Raw genomic sequence first — 20,383 nt, 5'->3', positions numbered from 1 at the left:
GGCGATTTCAAAAGCAGGCGCGTGAAGGGGTATCTGAACCGTACATTTGATAGTTCTGAAAAATGTAACTGATAGCTGCATCGCAACTCGTACATGAATAAGAAAAGAAAAGGTATTCTCAGGGTCAGATTAAGGCCTTTGGGGGTTGCTGTGCACAGTCAACATAGGGGCCCATAACTATCCTGCCTTCTCCATAGATATGGTTACAGTACTATTAACAACACTGCCTGTGAAATCAGACAATACTAGAAGGGTCCTCTTGAGCCTCTGGGGCCTGGGCAAACTGCCCACTTTGCCCTATGGATCTGGGTATTCTACTGCTTGGAAGAAATTTAAATACTCTCAGGAAAATATTTTCGATTGCCAGGGACGACTCACAAAGGTTTTTATTTGTGGCATCTCCATTGACTAATATTAATTTACACGAGATTATATTGAGTTTACTAGACTTAAGTTGTTGACGTCGACCCTGGCGAATTTGTGATTTTCCATGACCAAAACTGAAAATAAAATATCCAACGTGGACATCAACGATGTTGTTTTGAAGCAACAAACCTGGCCGAAATTATTGAAAAGCAGGAAATCTTAAGAATATATATATATATATATATATATATATATATATATATATATATATATATATATATATATATATATATATATATTATAGTTCAACAAACTTCTGGAGTTGTCTTTCCTCCTACACACACACACACACGCACACACACGCACACGCGCGCGCATACACGTACTGCTTAAAGAAATGATTTGGTGACGATATTAGGTCATAATGTGAGAGTACATGAAAGGTAAATAACATGTATATAATAAAAACCCTCGCCGCTCTAGTAGATGTCGCGTCACATACGGATTATGATATAGCCAATAATTATTGAAAGTGCTTTTAAAACCAACAGCCAATGTTTCTCACGATAAAAATCAGCATCAACTATTTGACTTTAAATGTATATAAAAAAAAAATCAATAACGTGAATAAAGTAAGGAAGAGATCGAATTAAAGTCTTATGGTATTGACACTCGATACGCTAAAGAGACATGTCCATTTTAATTGAACAACTATTTTTGTGTCTTCAGTCCAGATGCCACTCACGCATAACCAAAAGCTGCATCTCACGGTTTTCTATTGTCGTACACACGAGTGTGTTAAAGGGAAATAACCCATTTAGGCGATATCTAATATGAGTCAGAGTCGCCTTTCTTCATAAAGAATGACTTGAACGAATAAAGGATTATTATTATTATTATTATTATTAAATCTTCTTTCGCGGGGCTTAGTATGTACAATTGTTGTATAAGAGCATTAACTGAAAGTGCGTCAACCCACAAAATGTAAAATTCGATATTAAAATTGGTATTTTCTTTTCAGAGTAAAATAACTCGACTTTGCAAAAAAATGAAGTGTATAAATCTGAAATGAGTATATTTCTGAAAAGGTGAAGGTAAGTGCATGAAACCAGCGAATCCATAATAACTTTTTCATTCTTTCCGTTTTCTTCCACTTTCTCCGCAACCAGCTTATCTTGTGCTTGAAATATGCCTGAAACTTTGTGTGGAGGAAACCAGAGTCGGCAAGGGAAATAACTTTGAAAATACTTCCACAGTTTTTTGAAAGTAGAGGCGAATAAGGTGTATAAGGCGCGTTTCCCAATTTTAGAAATTAAATATGCCAGAAAATCCGGACAAATCAAAATATATTGAGTTCAGGATACCAGTTCCTGATGTTGTTAGTGTTGCAGAATTCGCTCCATATGAACAAGCTTCACAATTACTTGCAGTAGGCACCAATTCACGTGTTTATGTTTATACGTGCCGGTTCAAGGTAAATTTACATGAACAACAACACTGTTTATGACAGTCTTTAAGTCACAGGCACTTGATACCGGGGGTAAACTAATGTGTACACTGGACCAATAATTGGTGAGTGTACAGATTAGTTTACCCCGGAATCAAGTGCCTGTGCTTTAAGTCTTCGCTGCATAAATTGTCCCATATGTATATAATTCAAATTGTATAGATCAATATAAAAGATGTAATTATTAACGTGTATGTCTTGAACTATAAAGGAGGGGATGGAAAGCGGGGTTGTTTCTAGTCTAGTATCGATTGAATCCCCTCATGGATATTGATCGGAAAAGGGGGAGGGGAATTTTTAAATTGGGTTTTTTATGTTCATTATCGTACTGGTTAAGAAGAATGTATGCGACCGAATTGTGTACGTTTTGAGTCGGTTAACGTCGAAGCTAATTTCATAGAATAGCACAAAATTCAATTAGAATACCAACAAGTAGTGTTAAAATAGACCAGCAACTTCATCTGTTCTCTGCCTATTTATATTTTTCTTTTCCTTCTTTAAGACAAAAATGGTGGTATTCCCTTTCACCAACAATTAAACATGCTACCCGGCATCCGGGTACTTGAGTACCTGCCCATTAATAATAACCCTTGTAATAAAATGAGCAAAAGTGTACATGTTTTCTGCCAGTGCTTGTAAAGGCAGCACTGAATTTGTTTTCAAATTGACAATTTCTTTTAACTGAGCCACAAATACATATACCTTTTCAGTGCCAAGCAGAGGTATTCCTCTTCCAGTAACTAATAGACCTTAATCCCATAGCTCGATTTTCTACATGGCAACCCTTGATTGTGTCTCAAGTATGGTAAAGTGGCAAGTAACATGATTATAGTTATTTGATCTTGCCACACAAATGACATGTTCAGTTGCAACTTTTTAATATATTTCACAAACTGTATCATCAGTGTTACATACAGAGCTCTAGCTCAGTCTCAGCATAAGCATCTGCAGCATATGACAGTGAGGCCAAGGAAAGCCAGTCAGGCGATATTTACGATGATTAGAAAACAATGATTTATTTGATGATGATGGAGGATTTCAGGACTTTACCAGATGATGAGGATGAGTTTATGGACATTATGACAGATGACATTAGTGATATTTATAGGATACCATGAATTAAAACAAATGTGGACTTAACTTATGGTTTGTACACATTTAATACAATTTCCCCTTCATCTGGTACCTGGATAACTGATCATTAGAATTGATGGATTCCCAGTAGAAGTTTTTCACAATTCTGACAGCTTTACTGCTGGTATATTGAATAAGTAGACATTTTGCTCACAAATTCTTTCCTTCACACTTATTTCATAAATAAGTTCCATACCTACCATATTCCCAGACGCTGTTGGGGCATTTGGGGAACTCATAATATGTGTTTTAAGGTTTCAGAGTGTAGTTAGTGCATGTGACCTGATATTATCCAATTGAGACTAAGTTGTCTTTCAATAAATAATATTATTAGAAATTCAGATTTGATCGAAAGGAAGGTCAAAATCACACATTTTCCTGAAAACCTTTCTTAGAACTTGAAGCAGTATTTTAAATGGGGTAGTCAATGATATTAGATACCCATGAGTTTAAATCCATAAAGACATTAGCCTCAACTAAAACAAAGAGTTTTAAAAAAAAATATGTGCTTATTACAGTAAAACTTGTCATCTGAGCCCACTGTTTTGAAAGACCGCCTTTCTTGAGAGGCCAGGTTCTCCTAGCACAGATTTATTGGCTATATTGTGTTATGACCTGTCCTGAGATACCACCTGTCTTGAGAGACCATTATTTTTTGGTAGAAGTGGTGGTCTTTCAGGACTAGTTCTACTGTTTTATTTCCTCCAAAACTTTGTAGGGTTAAAGTATAATGCAGAATTCTACCTAATTGTGCTAAGTGTAAGTTGAGATTTTAAGCTCCTGGATCTTCTTGTGAGTGTTAAATTTTCACACACACATACACACATGCATACATGTGTGTGTGTATATATATATATATATATATATATATATATATATATATATATATATATATATATAAAATCATTAGTGAAATTCCTTAACTCATTATCTTGCATAATCTCTTTTGGTTACCTTTACCACATTTCAGTACAAGTGCATTTTGATGCATGTGCACCATCTGCATAAATGTTTACATTGTTCATTTTTAGCTGGTTTTCATAGTGCCATTTTTTAGAAGCAGAGTTGCCGTCTTACATAAATGTATATTAAATGATAAATAGTGGAGAAATTGAGTCATATTTATTATTTGATTTTCAGCAAAGGATCTTATTTGGTACAGTGTTTAAGTATTCATACTTGTATTCACTGTCCAATCATTTTGCAGCCATAACAGTGACCGCTCCGGTGGCCTTGTGGTTTGAGTATCCACCTTGGATGTAGGAAGTCGTGGGTTCCAATCCCGGCTGAGTCATACCAAAGACTTATAAAAATGGTACTAACAGCTGCCTTGCTAGGCACTCAGCATTAAGAGGTTAGTGTTAGGACCGGTCGGCCTGGTGTCAGAATAATATGACTGGGTGGGACATATTACTACATGTCTGCGGCATGATGCCCCAGTGCTAGACATCACTGTAAAATGCCACAATGCAGACATCGCAGCGATATAACTGAAAGATTGTTAAAGCTATGTTAAAAATCTAAATTACACACACACGATAACAGTGAATCCATAATAATTCCATGGAAAATATGCACAAAGAATCATACATTTGAGTGGTTGCAGCAATAAATCATGATATTCAGAATTCACTGCAAAATAATAATCCATAAAATAATATACAGAACATTTATAATTCATTATTTATGCAGGTTGAAGTCATTGAGCTGTGTGTGTATCAATTTCAAGACGCTAAAATTTACTTTACTAGATTCCAAATGAATCTGAATACTTAACATAGTTCCTTTACTGACAGCATGATAATGAACAAATGGAATTACTTTTTGCCAGTCGATTCATTTCATGATGATTTTCTGACAGCACAGCTAAGCCATGTGTGCTTGATGGTGGTTTTAACCTTCTTAATGTTTTTCTATGTAATATCAGATAATTTCAACAACCTTAAAATGTGACACTGATGATGATTAGCAATCACTTATTTAGGTACATGTAGGTACATTAATTATCGTATAAATTTAGGTGCATGGTGTTTGGTTGTATGTTCTGGTTGACTTTACTGAGTAAATGTAGTTATTGTTAACCTTCAGAGATTGTGAACAGGATGATTTAAAGACATACGAAGAAATAAATAGCCTTAATATTGATAGGTCTGTAGTTGGTTAACATTTATTAGGTATAGAAGGACCTGAGGTTGTTAAAAAATGATTGGAGATCCAAGTGTACTAATTGGCAGTTGAGAGCAGAAATGAACATTTATGAATTGAAACATTTAATGTCTTTATTGGTATAGAGAAATGCATGCCGTTTTCAAGCCCTGATGTAATGACTCTCTTGGGGTACATGTCTGTCATTCTCCCACCACCCAAGCCAGTTAATTTTAGATAATATTCTAATACTGGTGAGCATATACTTTGTTTGAAATTTTGATGGTTGTTATTATCTTTGAACTTCTGGAGGTACATAACTGGCAGTCCCTTAAGGTTGATTAAATAGACATATTTTCTAATTGTGCTCCATCACTTTCCGAAAAAGTTAGACCAGTATAGTCTGTTTCAGATTTTCTACACTGCATGGTGGAGACAGCCCTGGAATGCCAAAATTGGTTAAAAGGATAAGTATCTTGAACGAAATGAATCTATTGAAACACTGTCTTCGGTATTTTTTTTATTCATATTGTTAAAAAAAAACATACCGGTATTTCAACTTATACCGATTTCAGCATTCCTGGCTTTCATTTGCTTGTGCGAAAGTTTGAATATACTAAAAAAAAGACATCAGAGTAAGTAAAGTCTGTCCAAAGCAATATGACTTTAATTTTTAAAAAAAAAAGGCGTCAATATACTCTGCCAAGTGTGTCGATATTCCGGAAACTTTGACTCCTCTTTCTGATGATTTTTGACCTTGGAACATGCTAATCAGCAATATTATTTAGGCAGTGAGATGGTAACCCAAAACACATTATATGGGGAGGCATCTTACATGTAGTACTAACCAGTGTGTGTGACTATCTCAGTTTATATTGTATGTTGCTTTGTGTTGATGAATTTCTAAATGAGTTTGGTTTCCAGTATTCCACAGCTTTCTTTTGAAGGAATCCTAAATGAGTTTTATTTCCAGTGTTCCATGACTTTCTGTTGATTGGCTCCTAAAGGAGTTTATTTCCAGTGTTTCACACCTTCATGTTGATGGACCTCTACATGAGCTTTATTTTCTGTCTTCCACAGCTTTGTGTTTGTGGAGTCCAAAATGAATTTGATTTTCAGTTTATCAAGGCTTTCTGTTGATGGGCTCCTAAATGGGTTTGATTGTCAGTGTTCCACAGCTTTCTTATGAAGGAATCATAAATGAGTTTGATTTTCAGTGTTCCACAACACTATGTTGATGGTCTTCTAAATGAGTTTGATTTTCAGTGTTCCACAGCATTATGTTGATGGACTTCTAAATGAGTTTGATTTCCAGTGTTCTACAACATTATGTTGATGGACTTCTAAATGAGTTTGATTTTCAGTGTTCCACAACACTATGTTGATGGTCTTCTAAATGAGTTTGATTTTCAGTGTAACACAACACTATGTTGATGGTCTTCTAAATGAGTTTGATTTCCAGTGTTCCACAACACTATGTTGATGGTCTTCTAAATGAGTTTGATTTACAGTGTTCCACAACATTATGTTGATGGTCTTCTAAATGAGTTCGATTTCCAGTGTTCCACAACACTATGTTGATGGTCTTCTAAATGAGTTTGATTTCCAGTGTTCCACAACATTATGTTGATGGTCTTCTAAATGAGTTTGATTTTCAGTGTTCCACAACACTATGTTGATGGTCTTCTAAATGAGTTTGATTTTCAGTGTTCTACAACATTATGTTGATGGACTTCTAAATGAGTTTGATTTTCAGTGTTCCACAACACTATGTTGATGGTCTTCTAAATGAGTTTGATTTTCAGTGTAACACAACACTATGTTGATGGTCTTCTAAATGAGTTTGATTTCCAGTGTTCCACAACACTATGTTGATGGTCTTCTAAATGAGTTTGATTTTCAGTGTTCCACAACACTATGTTGATGGTCTTCTAAATGAGTTTGATTTTCAGTGTTCCACAACACTATGTTGATGGTCTTCTAAATGAGTTTGATTTTCAGTGTTCCACAACACTATGTTGATGGTCTTCTAAATGAGTTTGATTTTCAGTGTTCCACAACACTATGTTGATGGTCTTCTAAATGAGTTTGATTTTCAGTGTTCCACAACACTATGTTGATGGTCTTCTAAATGAGTTTGATTTTCAGTGTTCCACAACACTATGTTGATGGACTTCTAAATGAGTTTGATTTTCAGTGTTCCACAACACTATGTTGATGGACTTCTAAATGAGTTTGATTTTCAGTGTTCCACAACACTATGTTGATGGACTTCTAAATGAGTTTGATTTTCAGTGTTCCACAACACTATGTTGATGGACTTCTAAATGAGTTTGATTTTCAGTGTTCCACAACATTATGTTGATGGTCTTCTAAATGAGTTTGATTTTCAGTGTTTTGAAGCTTGATGTTGATGGATTCCTAAATGAGTTCAATTTCCAGTGTTCTACAGGTTTCTGTTGATGTGGTCCTAAATGAATTTGATTTTCAGTGTACCACAGCTTTATTCTGATTTCCAGTGTTCTTAGCCTTATGTTGATGGATTCCTAAATGAGTTTGTTTTCCTGTGTTTCACAGCTTAATTTTGATTGACACCTAAATGAGTTTGATTTCCATTCTTCCACACCTTGATATTGATGAACTCCTAAATGAGTTTGATTTCCATTTTTCTACAGCTTTACTTTGTTGGACTTCTGAATGAATTTTAATTTCTGTGTTCGACAGCTTTCTATTGATGGACTCCTGAATTAATTTGATCTCCAGTGTTCCACGGCTTGATAGTGTTACTCGTAAATGAGTTTGATTTCCCATATTCTACAGCTTGACGTTGAAGGACTCTTAAATCAATTTCATTTTCATTGTTTCACAGCTTTATGTTGAGGGACTCCTAAATGAGTTTGATTTCCATTGTTCGACAGCAGTTTTCACAGAAATTATAGATGTATAAACTTGTACATTTTGATTTATCAGCATAACTTTTACCAGATGTTAAATTTCTACTAAAATTGGTAAGGAGCTTTATATTAATGATATCTCAGAAGTATTTGTTTTCCAGGGTATTTTGCAGATTACTCCTAAGAAACTGTATATGCCCTGATTTGCCAAGGTCTCATACTTTTTGTTGCATTCATGACATTTTTAAGAGAATTTTTTTTTGTGATTATTGAAACTGTAAGCATTTTTCCTGCTTGTTATTAATAGGAGATGGGGGTTGCAATATTGCCATTTTAACTATAACCATTTTACATCAATTCTCTTTCAGAAATTCATTGTGTTATGATATACTTAGTTAACAAGAGATGTCTAATCAGCCATGTTGTAATGTAATGATGACGTAATTTCAGACTTTGCAGCCAGCATCGGTTTTGCAAAAGTGACATTCTCAAGTCTTGTATTATTGCCAAGAAGTATAACTTATATTGTGGAAAATATATTTGTGATATAAAATCTTATTTAACATTATCATCATCTTATTGTTGCATTGATTTGTTTTTCGGTTATAATTATCATTATTCTTGTTATTTTGATTATTATTATTATTATTATTATTAAGGATGAAGAGGAGGATGTGGAGGATTTTGACTATAAGCTGATTTGTGATTTTGAAAATGGCAGCAGAGTTACTGCAATAGCATGGAGTCCCAAGTCAACAATGAATGCAGTTCCAAGGGTTCTAAAGTATAGTTACATAATTTTTCATTGAAGATTTTGAAATATGATAGCCTTTTTTTAAAAATGAAAACAGTTGATGATTTTAAATGTTGCTAAACAAAACCTTTGAAATGATGAATTGCCATGTGCCTTTATTTTTGAAAAAAATTCTAGGCAGACTTTAAAGTGAATGGGTTTCAAAAGCTAGGAACACAGACAATGGATCCACAGCTTAGAAATTCTGTTTTTACTTAATATATTTTTACCCATATACAGTTAGTGATCATTACGACAACATTAATTTTATTGTAACAGAATTTTCTGGTTCGAACCAGAAAATGCTAGCAGTAACTGTAAATTTGACTGTCATCATATTGCCAGTAACAATCATATATATTGTTCTTCAAATTGTCACTATCATTCTCTGGGTTACTGGTTTTGCATTGACTTTATTATTTATTTTCTGGACAGACCAGTTTAAAAAACAGGAAACTGTTTGAACTTGCTTTTAAGTCGAGTCTAGCTGCAAGCATAATGTGCAGACAGGTCAGTTTTTATGTTGTTTGTTCTACTGATTAGTCAAACAAATTTGCATTGACCCAGGTTTGCCAGTGCATTATGCAATGAGGGATCCAGGTCTGCACAGTTTGCATTTGGATCTTAAAAATGAGTACATATGGTATTTACAAAGTATTCATTTTCTGAGCCATTCTTCTCTCTTATACTGCTTCAGTGGCCTAGTGGTTAGAGTGTCCGCCTCAGATGCGTGAGGTCGTGGGTTCGAAGCCCAGCTGAGTCATACTAAAGACTTTAAAAAATGGCACTAACTCTGCCTCGCTAGGTGCTCAGCATTAAGAGGCATAGATTCTGCAGCTCAAAGTGTTGGTTAAGGTTTCAATTATTTGTTAGTCTTAAGTCTTCTGTTGTTACAAACCCCAATAAATGGGTCAGTACAGATTGCAGGGTATTTTTCCTAGTAAAGTGTAATGCACTGATGCATACAATAGCAGTACATTTCATAGGCTGAGAAATTATCAGTACTAAAAGGTTTATTTGGTTGAGGCCGTCTCAAAAACAATTAAACTGAGTGGTCAAGTCAGTAGATCACCACTCAATGATCCATATTTATGTTTACACAAGAAATGAGGGTTTATTAAATGAAATGTAAAAGCAAATGCTCCTTGTCACAGAATGTATCATAAGTTAAAAATTTTACACCTTAGCACTGTTGTGGAAAAAACACTATATTGATAAATGAAATTTATTAGGCTTGGTTGTATGGATAGGTCAATAACCTAATTAATATTCATACCATTGTAGAATGTTTTTGTTTTTAAAATGCATTTTTTTAGACTTAGATCTCTCTGGTGAAAACTATGTGAGCATGATGGCACAAAATCTCACTTAGACAAATGAAATTTAATAAGCATGGTCATATGGATAGGTCAATAACCTAATTGATATTCATACCATTGTAGAATATTTTTGTTTTTAAAATAAAAATTTTTAGACTTAGATGTCTCTGGTGAAAGCATGATGGCACAAAATCTGACTTAGACAAATGAAATTTTAAGCTAAATCTATATGCATATGTAGATAATCTAATTTGTATGTAAGTATACGAATTAAAAAAAATATTTCAATAATTTGCTGGTTTTTGTTTTCACTGCAGTGAGGGCATAAGTGATGCCCCAGTGCTACACATTACTAAAATCTGCCACACAGCAGACATCGTAGTGAAATGACTTGAAAATTGTTAAAGCTACATTAAAATTCCAAATCACACGCACACACACTCTTATTTAGTATATTTTTTTAGTGCCAAAAGCCAAAACCTAAGTCACCAATGCTATAAATAAATAAAGGATTGAATCATTAAATTAAATATGCAACAGAGGCACTAAGGTGAACAAATGAAAATGCTTCTAACTGGCACTTTCAGTGTTATACACAGGTTATAATAACAATAATTGAATACCCCCCCACCACCATTGCAAATCATTTTGAAGTGGAAAAGACAAAGTCTTAAGTCATCCTAGTTATTAAGGGTTATAGCTAGACAGGCAAATGTTTTTGGTATTATTAAGATTGGTGGTCACTTATAGGAGAGGATGCTTAAATCAGTTTTTTATATATATTAATTTAAAATAAAGAGATTGAAACAAAATAAGTACCTGTAGTTTTAGTTGTCACAGATGACAATGAGTTGTGAACTTTTGGTTTGTCTTTTCAGATTTGCAGTAGCCGGAAGTGATAAACAGATAAAAATATTTTGCACAGACATGAAAGGAAATGACTCAGATAAGGTACAGATGCTAAGCCATTGATGAAATTTGTGACTGGAAGATTTATTCATGTTGTCATTATTTGTTCATAAGTGTAACACTGTCATCGGTCTAATTCTGAAATTAATGCAGGTCCAGTACATTATGCAGATGACTTAGGTTGCTAGAAAACCATGTTTGAGTTATCAGTATGTATTATAAAGTATTTTTAGCTGTATTGCCTGTAGATGTGAAGAGCTTTGGCGGGCACACTATATCCATCATCCACTGTCCATCCATCATCTTTCTATGTTTGATTTCACTAGTTGTACTGAATTACTTAGAAGATTGCCATGAAACTTGACACGCACATTCATCCCAAGATCAGGTGGTTACATAGACATGGGCTGTCGACTGTCTAGTTGGTCCTGAATGAAAATTTTGTTGATCTGATGTTCAGTATTGAAAGCAATAGCAGCCATCTTAAAAGTTTTGTTACTGCTGTTCCTTCTAAACGGAAAATTATATTCACATGGGGTTGTCACTAAAGACTTTTTATTCAATCTGATTTAAATCAGATCTTTGCTGTTATACATGAAGATCTGACTGCAACCACTCGGGTCATGTTCTGGTAACCTATGTTATTACCATAATCACTCATTTTATCAAACAATTAGATGCAGTCTTATATCTATGTATTTGGAGAAAGAGCACCACGGATGAAGAACATCAATGTGTTCCAAACAATTTATTTCGCCTTCAGATTTTTAAAATATGCATTTCTGTTGGCTAATTTAAAGGTCACCAGAACATGACCCATAAGTGGTTGTCATTAGATCTTCACGTAGGACAGTGGAGATCTGATTTTAACCAGATTGCTTTTTATTATGGATGGTTGGTTCTGAATGAAAATCATGGTTCTTGTCTGATCTCATGTATGGTTGCCATGGTAGCCCTCTTGAACATCTTGTTTTTGGTTGCTGCTCATATATTTTGTTTGGTTGCTTTAGCAGCCATATTGAAAACCATGTTATTGCCATTTCTCCCAAACTGAAATTTTATTGATATGAGGTTTTTACCAGAAGACTTCTTATGGTGACTAATTGGTTTTAAATGGATTTTTTTTTGGATGTGGTTTTAACAATGTACTGTTGGTTATACATTGTTCTAGCTAGGATTTCAAATGACAGGGGTGCTGACAAGGGCACTTTGAGCACAGACAATGTTTAAAAATCAGGGCACTTAATGTTTGAATGGATGTCATATAGTAACCAATAAAAAAGAGACAAAATAAGTAACTTTGAAACAACATCATTTATTTCTCAAAACTGTAAACTTTTTCAAACAATATGTAACTGAAAGCTAGAATTCTTCTTTATTATAGTTTATAGATTTTGGGACTGTTGCCATCTCATCTGTCCTGGTTTCCTTGATAGGTTCATCTTGAGAGAATCTAAACCAAATACAATTGGTCATTTTACTCTTCTTGCTCAGATAATATTTATATAATTCAAAGATTCAAATTTGTGATGAAAATAATAGTTATAATACAATAACACAACAATAATAACTGACCTTATGGTCCACACAATATACGATAATTAGAAAATAAAAAAAAAATAAAAACCATGAAACTTAAAGTATAATTTCTTTCTCTGTCTGTATAATGTAAAGAGTATAATATTTATTTTAAAAAAATAGTTACTTTTTTGTTGAAACATCATTCTCGTTATTGTCAGAAATTTTAATTTATTTATAAAGGCAAATCTTTCTTTGTATTCCATTTCATCATTGTACTGGCATTGAGAAAGAAATATGTCTGTCTACATATTGTCCTTTCTGAATAAATTAGAATCCTGAATGAAAATAGTCCCAATGTTACATCCAGTATGGCTGCTTCAATGGCCCTCTTGAAATTCTTTTTATTGCTGTGCCACCTACTTAGATAAGCCATGAAGATATTGGTAATCCAAGAATATCAGAGATGGTTTCAGCGCTTAGTGGTTATAATGAAGAAGGGGCTTTATCTTGGATTCCTTGAATGTCTTTTCAACTAGTAGAATGTCAGTCACTTCAAGGAACTTTTGTTGATTTAGTTGTTAGCATTATCGTTGTTACCCACAGCCTTAATTTGATGAAAGTTAAGTCCAGCTTAGAGGATTTTCATTGTTTGATTGTAACTTTGTTATATTTATGGGCATCACTAGGATAGCTGCAGGAAATGTTTTAAGATTTTGAAAGGTTTTAGGAATATTTGTTTTCTTTCATTTTTTTTTATCAGATCATTAAAGGACACACTGGGTATATAAATTCCTTGGTCTTTGATCCCATGGGTGGAGAGCAGTTAGCTAGCACTGGAGATGATATGACTTGTCGACTTTGGGGCCCAGAAGGGGATCAGGCACTGTGTTTTATTCTGGGAGCCCCTGGTATGAGTGTATGCTGGCACCCAGAGGAACCTATGAAGGTAAGATGACTTGGCTCATCAGAATATTGACATCGAGTTGTAACTTAGATTATTGTAATAAAGATTTAATATGAAAGAACAGAGATAACCACAGCCTACTTGTTAGCAATAGCACATGATATAAAATTAAAGTATTTTATGTTGAGGCTCACCACATGAAAGTATTAATGTTTATTGTCTAGTGCATATTGAAAATTTCAGGAACAATGGATGAAATTTTAGAATCTTCAGAAGTGTGAAATGAGGCTGTCAAGGCAGTAAAACTTAAATGTTTGTCAAGTACACATAAATCTTATTGGCCTCAAGTTTAGTTTCAAAAACTGCTGTTCCAAATCCAGTGGATATGAAAGAATCACCACTTGGGCATCTTACAGATTAACCTATACAAGAAGGAAAGGTATTTCAGCAACATCCAGTACACAGATTCATTGTGGATAAATCCCACAACTAATTTGGCATGTTGAATAGCAGCTTGCTTTGTTGAGATTGCCTAAGTAATGAATAGATGTGTCATTGTTTGATAGACTCATAATATTTAAATGCAGACTTTCAGTTGAAATGTTTAAATGCTTTAGTCCATAACTAATTTTTATTGTGCATGGATATGCTCAGCTCTCATTTATGTAGGTATAGGAAACAAAATAGAATTATTGATCATAAAATAAAGAAATTGTTGTTTTCTTAATGAATCAAGACAAGTAATTTCCAGACACTGATTTTTTTTTTTTTAAAGCTGACAAAAATATTAAACTTTTAAGTTGGGGTTTGTATAGATGACGGTCAGACAATAATTTGACTACCCACATTATCACATTGATTAATGGTGCTTTCAATAGGCAGCAATGTAAACAGTCAACATATGTCGCAAATTTATGATTACTCACTATGAGATAGGGATAGAAACACAAATTAATTTCTCTGTTGAATTTATTCACTGATCACGTCAACAAAAAGGAATATATGCGTGCTACCTACTGAATCGGGGCCCTGAGTGGCCAAGTGGTTAGAAGTGCTCATTGGTATGGATAATTGCCATCTCACCTCTGTCTGCATGGGTTCGAGTCTCGGGGTTCTGCCAATGTGGCTATGTGAGAAAGCTTGTCAGCAGCTTCTCATGGGTTGGTGGTTCTTTCTGGGCTTTTTCCGGGTTCTTCCTCCACCATTTATACTGGCCGGCCATGTATAGCCTATCTTATGCTGAAAAATGGCGTAAAACCCTACAGCAGCAACAACAACAACCTCCTGAATCCAACCCTACTAATAGATGAAAAGTTGCATATATCTCTTACATATTGACCAAGGGCAATAACTCTTGCCCATTATCTCCCCATGTCACAATTCAGTTTCACCATGTTTGTTAAGCTTAGTTTCCATACACATCATAGTAATAATAAGTCTCCTGTTAAATTAAGTCTGTGTTTGTGAAATTCAAGCCATCTATTCAAAATTTTGGATTTATTTAGATTCCCCCTGAGGGCTGTTCCAGTAAAACATATATCCCCCCCAGGGATGGCACTTCAAAAAAACTTCTGTAGGAGGTTGTGTTTTGAACTATTTTGATTCTGACAGTGGAAGGTTGGTTAGGAAAATCACTTCTGTTGTGGGTTGTGTTAACAAAATGAGAAATCACTGGTGGGGTTGTCAGAAAGAAAAAAAAAGAACATGAATATATATTTAATATCGCATCTACCCCCCTCCAAGCGGTCTAACGTGAATAAAACATTGGGTCAGAAAATGATGCCAGTACACGTAATTTGAACGAATTCGCTTACTTTTAAAGCAGTGATACGCGTTCGGCAAATTACGTCAATGCCGCGGATATAAAAAAATGTGCTTTGCGCAGTATGCAATTTTTATTAAACTTTTAACTTTAACTTTAAAAGTGCATTTCGCAACGTAATTCACGCTGCCGCAGCTGTCTCACAGTGCTGGATGCGACATCCAGATATCTGGATACTTCGGTTCGACATGAATGGCTGTTAAACTAAATTTGATTTGTTCATTGTTCCTGGAACAAGCATTTTATGGAGATTTTGAACCTAAAATTGATGTTGAGTGCTAGTCCGATGTACGTGTTGGATGGACAATATGCCGGTTATATTTATTAAATATACCCATGTCTAAACAAGCAGACTAGGGGAATGTTGGACTTAAACTCTAATACAGCATTATGGAAGAGAATAATCTGGCATAAGAGGCAGCAAAACACTGATTCAAGGAAGTGGATCTTTGGCAGGGTTCATGTTAATAAAAACTGACAGAGGTCTCGAAAACGCTTATAATCATGTGTATTTGGACGTCAACTTTTTTTATTTAGGAAGGCGGTAAAATTCAAAGACTTGCTAGTCCTGCTTCAGTCACCTGCATAGTGGGAAAATGTGTTGATCAGTTAGCTGTGCTGATATTTACAATGACAGAATTTAGTGGTTGAAAGGCCCCCCCCCCCCCCCGTTGCCACCATTATAAGAGTACATATAAAGAACATGCTGCAATAGCTAAGCGGCGAGATCAAAGGCTTTGACTGGCAGCTGGGTGGGAAAATCAATTGATATTTACAGTGCTTGAATTCAGAGACAGAAATACCCAGAGATGTACATGTGGTCATTTATAACAGTACATCAAATAAACAACTTTAGCTTTCATTCTTGTTTTCATTTCCGAGTGTAACGGAATAAGCAGTGCACGTCACCTCGGAATCATTACATGTTGAGACATAGACTTGAACGAGTATTTTGGGGTTCAGCGGCAAACTGACGAAGATTGTGAGATTCAGGAGAGGGCTAAAGTTGCTAGAACTGATAGTTCGAAAGGGACATTATCGAAGTGTAAGAAAGTGTGTGATGCCTAGCATAGTGCTTTGAATAAGACCTTCCTTGGATCGAAAAAATTCAGACTCACTCTGATGGACAAGCAAGAGCTATGTCAGTGTTTTAAAGAATGTAGAAATTAAACTCTCTGGCAACCAATAGTTCTTATAATTGGCAGTTTTCTGAGAGGGGACTGCAACTTTTCCTGATGGGACTCATATTTTTACCAAAATGGGAGCCATGGACTCTTAGTTTTAAAATCCTAACGAGACCTCTTGTTCAAAACGTTTCTTTTTGGGACAGAGATATCCAAGAGAGAATACCCATGGGGCCATACATGTGAGATGCTGAAAATTGCACAACCATAAAGAACAGTATCTTGTTCAAGCTAGTTATGCATATGCATTTCAGACAGCAGGCAATGAAAGGAGTTCACAGCACAGAATAATATTTGTACACCGAGGAGGAGGATCATATTAAATTCAGAAACAATTAACAGATTAATGCTCATAGGGAACATCAGAGAATCCCCATACAACATAATTAAGTGTGTGTAGATCTCAAGTTGGCAGAACCACTGAGCAACAAAAGAAGAGAAAGACAAACTTTTGTATCATACAGATGTATGACCAAATGATGTACATGCTATGTGCAAAAATTAAATGACATTAAAAATAAGAGACTGGCTGATCTGTGTAAACTCAAAGCAAGATGGATAAAAATTTGTCCTGTTTGTGTTTGGTTCTTCCTATGTATATTTTGATCTTGGTGGTATTTTCTGCAGACGTTTTGGCACTTAGTTCCAAGCCATCATTTGGTATTTGTATTGCAAAATGGATAATTAAAAATGTATATTATCTAGTACAATACATTTTTAAGCAGTATCATTAACTGATGATAAAATTGATGAAAAAATACTTGATGTCATTCTGATATATGGATTCTTTACTACACTACTAATCATCCTGATTCTATTTTTTTACCATCTCCTTTAGTCTTACTGGTACCAGTGCTTTTAATAAAATTGTAACTTCTATTTTCTTGCAATCTAAATTTTTGTAATGATGTGTTATTGTCAAAAGGTAAAATGTGCTAAGTGTTGTAAAATTTAAAACTATTAATTAGCAAGGGACTAAAGTAAAAAGTGGACAGAAATTATTGCCATATTACAGTGCTGTTAGAAACAACAGAATAGTTGTACAAGATGTATTTTGCACAAAGTTGTAGAACTAGCACTCGTATTGTCACCACATATTCTACTTAAATAATTATATCATTATTTCTGTATATTCCTGTCAGTATTTTCCCAGTGGTAGTAATTTTCTGATCTGATGTTCATTTCTTGTGCAATTTTTACACATCAAGAATTCTCACCGTATCATTAAAAAACAATGTAATCTGCACCAAATTGAGTTGTTTGAGAAGAAATTAATTTTTTTAACCCAAAAATCACTGAAGCTACGAGTTCTTGCATTAAAGTCTCACATTAAATAACATTTGAAGTAGCCACGATAATAGTTTAGGATGCAACTGTACCTGTTTCACCTTTGGTATATCCAAATGTTGAATGTGATGGAGGAACATAGCTCCAAAATAAACACATCAGTTTTAGAACCTGTTCATTGACTCTGAATCAAGTATCCGAGTCCAACTGAATTGCTAGAAATTTTTGAATTCTTTTGACAACATCATAATTAACTGTCAAATATGGAGTAAGCCTGTAGTCTTTATGCCATCCCAACCAAGACCCCACCACAACCACGTGACCATGCCCAATGACATGACAGTAATAATCGCTATACAACTAGAGATGACATCTCTTCGAGAATTTTGATTTCAGTAGAGCTGTAACAGAGTGGAACAGTAAGAAAGAGTGACAGATATTTAAGTGTTAGGGAGATATTTAACAATGGCTATTCCCACCACCACCACTTCTGCTTTGGAGATCACACACACACAAAACTTAGAGTACATCCTGAAATCCTGGCAGCATCCCTGCAGAGGAGATAACTTGACTATTCAGTTTTATAGGTCTCTGGTTATCCCATGGTATTTCTGTTACTTGAACATTATCTTACAGTGTGTCCATTCAGCATGGTCGAAAAAGGCTTACAACCATTGAGAGTTGTTCAAGGACTCACATTACTACAGATGTGAAAGAACGAGAACCATACTATAAATCAGTGAAGATAAAATAGAGTATATATGTGTTTGACTGTCCCTGATTGGTTGATAATGAAAGTAAGTTTTAGTAAAAACAATCTTTTGCGAGCTTGTCCTACTTGTAACTGAAAAAGTGAGTGACATTGTTTTATTAACATAATTTCCATCCCTTTACAGACCTGAGTTTGGACGACTCATAACTGAAATCAGCAGCTGACTCTTTGGTGCAGTATTGAAAGCACACATTTAAAATTTGTATAGATCCAGAAAATGGTGCGGCTGTTATGTTTTTTTTCTTCACAAAAGCTGTCGTCATAGATGTGTCTATACTGATATAAATTTGATCATGAGCACTCAAAATTTTAATATCGTGGTGTTTGCACAAATTTACAATGGGAACTGAATTAGTGCAGAGTCCTGAACTCTTGAGTTTTGTGCAGAAATATGGAATCGCAGCAGAATACATCCAGAAATGTAGAGGTTTTCAATCTTGGATCTAGTCTCCCCTTGTGTTTCACACTGATATGCATATTCACAGAACATTTGTATAGTAGTAGGAAAAGTAAGTGAGAAATTTAGATACATATCGTAAACAAGACAAACAGTATGTGGGGGGAGAAGATCATAAGAACAGGCTGGAATGGAGAAGTATAATAAAAACAATAATGAGTTGAAGTGTGCCTCTTTTTTATGTGTGCAACATTATTTTCTTAGCTTCAGTAAGAAATTTCATCAAAAGGAAGACAATAAAGGGTGTACAGTTGACTAAACCAATATGAATTTAGCTGCTTAAAAGCTGTTATCAATTTGATTTTAACCTTCTGGTCTGTTTCTGTCCATTCTGGTGATATGTCCACTGAATCAATATGGTTAGAAAAAATATTTGGCAAATTTAAAAAGCTAAAAATCTTTTGGCAGATTATGATTATACCCTACTTCTGCCTGAGAGATGTGAATAATTTTATTTCTTGGTTTGTTGATTGTGGTTGTTGCTCAGTTCAAATGCATCATTGAAAAACATTGATGCATTCTCATGCTTTGTTGCAAATATTTATTACAGATGCATATCATCAAATATTGGTGAATATAGCTTGAATAAGCTATAACAGTTCTAGTTGGAACAATGAACATTGTTAAGAGAAAATCTAAGTGAGCTGAACTGTAAACCTTTCGGCAGTGTGTGATGCAGGATTGCTCAAGACTTTTCCATCTCATATGCTCACCATGAAAAATCCATTTGCACCAACTGATGATGACTTTTAGGTAACTGTCAGGAAGGCATAATTGACGATATTCTAAATTCTACAAAAATTACTTGAGTCAAAAGTTATAAACTCATACAGCTGTGGCAAAAATGATTGACTAGTACCTTTGCTGCTGTTGCCACGGTTGATTAGTTGGTTGATTCAGTGTGGTTTGATTTTGTTTTTTTGGTGATTTTTTTACAATATATTAGGTGGAGGAAGAACCCCGAAAGACCACCAACCTAAATTGGTTGATCTGTGACACAAACTCACTCTGTGAGATGTTTAAGTGATGTAAAAGCAAGCACCTTAGTACACTTGGGCACATGGAGCCTCTGTTGATTTGACATTTATCTCCAACAGCTGAAGTCATTTAGACATGAGATCTCGGGGTTTCAGTAGATCATTATGGCCTTTACACCATTTTCAGATGAAGAGAATCTATATATGGCAGCCAGTTTTACTGCTGAAGAAAATCCAAGTCCTTTTGAGACACCAAACACCACTTATGTAGAATCGCTGACCTTCCACAAGTAACTGGCAACATTCTCATTTACATATTGGAGGCAAGTAATCACATGACAAGCATCTTGTACCACTGCCATGGAAGCCCCTCAGATCTGTATCACAAGACG

The 20,383-nt window shown here is 34.8% G+C and overlaps 1 protein-coding gene across 1 annotated transcript in view; it reads left to right on the top strand.

Annotated features, from left to right (window-relative positions):
* The first annotated feature begins 1,625 nt into the window (after positions 1 to 1,625).
* The window catches only part of LOC149795124 (nucleoporin Nup37-like), a 30,861-nt gene continuing 12,103 nt past the window's right edge, over positions 1,626 to 20,383 (top strand). Inside the window, exons 1-4 of the mRNA XM_089964830.1 lie at positions 1,626 to 1,840; positions 8,706 to 8,830; positions 11,037 to 11,109; positions 13,349 to 13,534. Of these exons, the coding sequence (XP_089820956.1) occupies positions 1,685 to 1,840; positions 8,706 to 8,830; positions 11,037 to 11,109; positions 13,349 to 13,534 (540 nt within the window). The 5' untranslated portion in view covers positions 1,626 to 1,684. The remainder of the gene's footprint in view (positions 1,841 to 8,705; positions 8,831 to 11,036; positions 11,110 to 13,348; positions 13,535 to 20,383) is intronic.

Source organism: Sinohyriopsis cumingii, chromosome 7, assembly GCF_028554795.1.
Source record: "Sinohyriopsis cumingii isolate HCF-2022 chromosome 7, ASM2855479v2, whole genome shotgun sequence".
NCBI lineage: Eukaryota > Metazoa > Mollusca > Bivalvia > Unionida > Unionidae > Sinohyriopsis > Sinohyriopsis cumingii.
The sequence above is the reverse complement of the archived record's forward strand: the minus strand, read 5'-3'. Positions and strand labels throughout refer to the sequence as shown.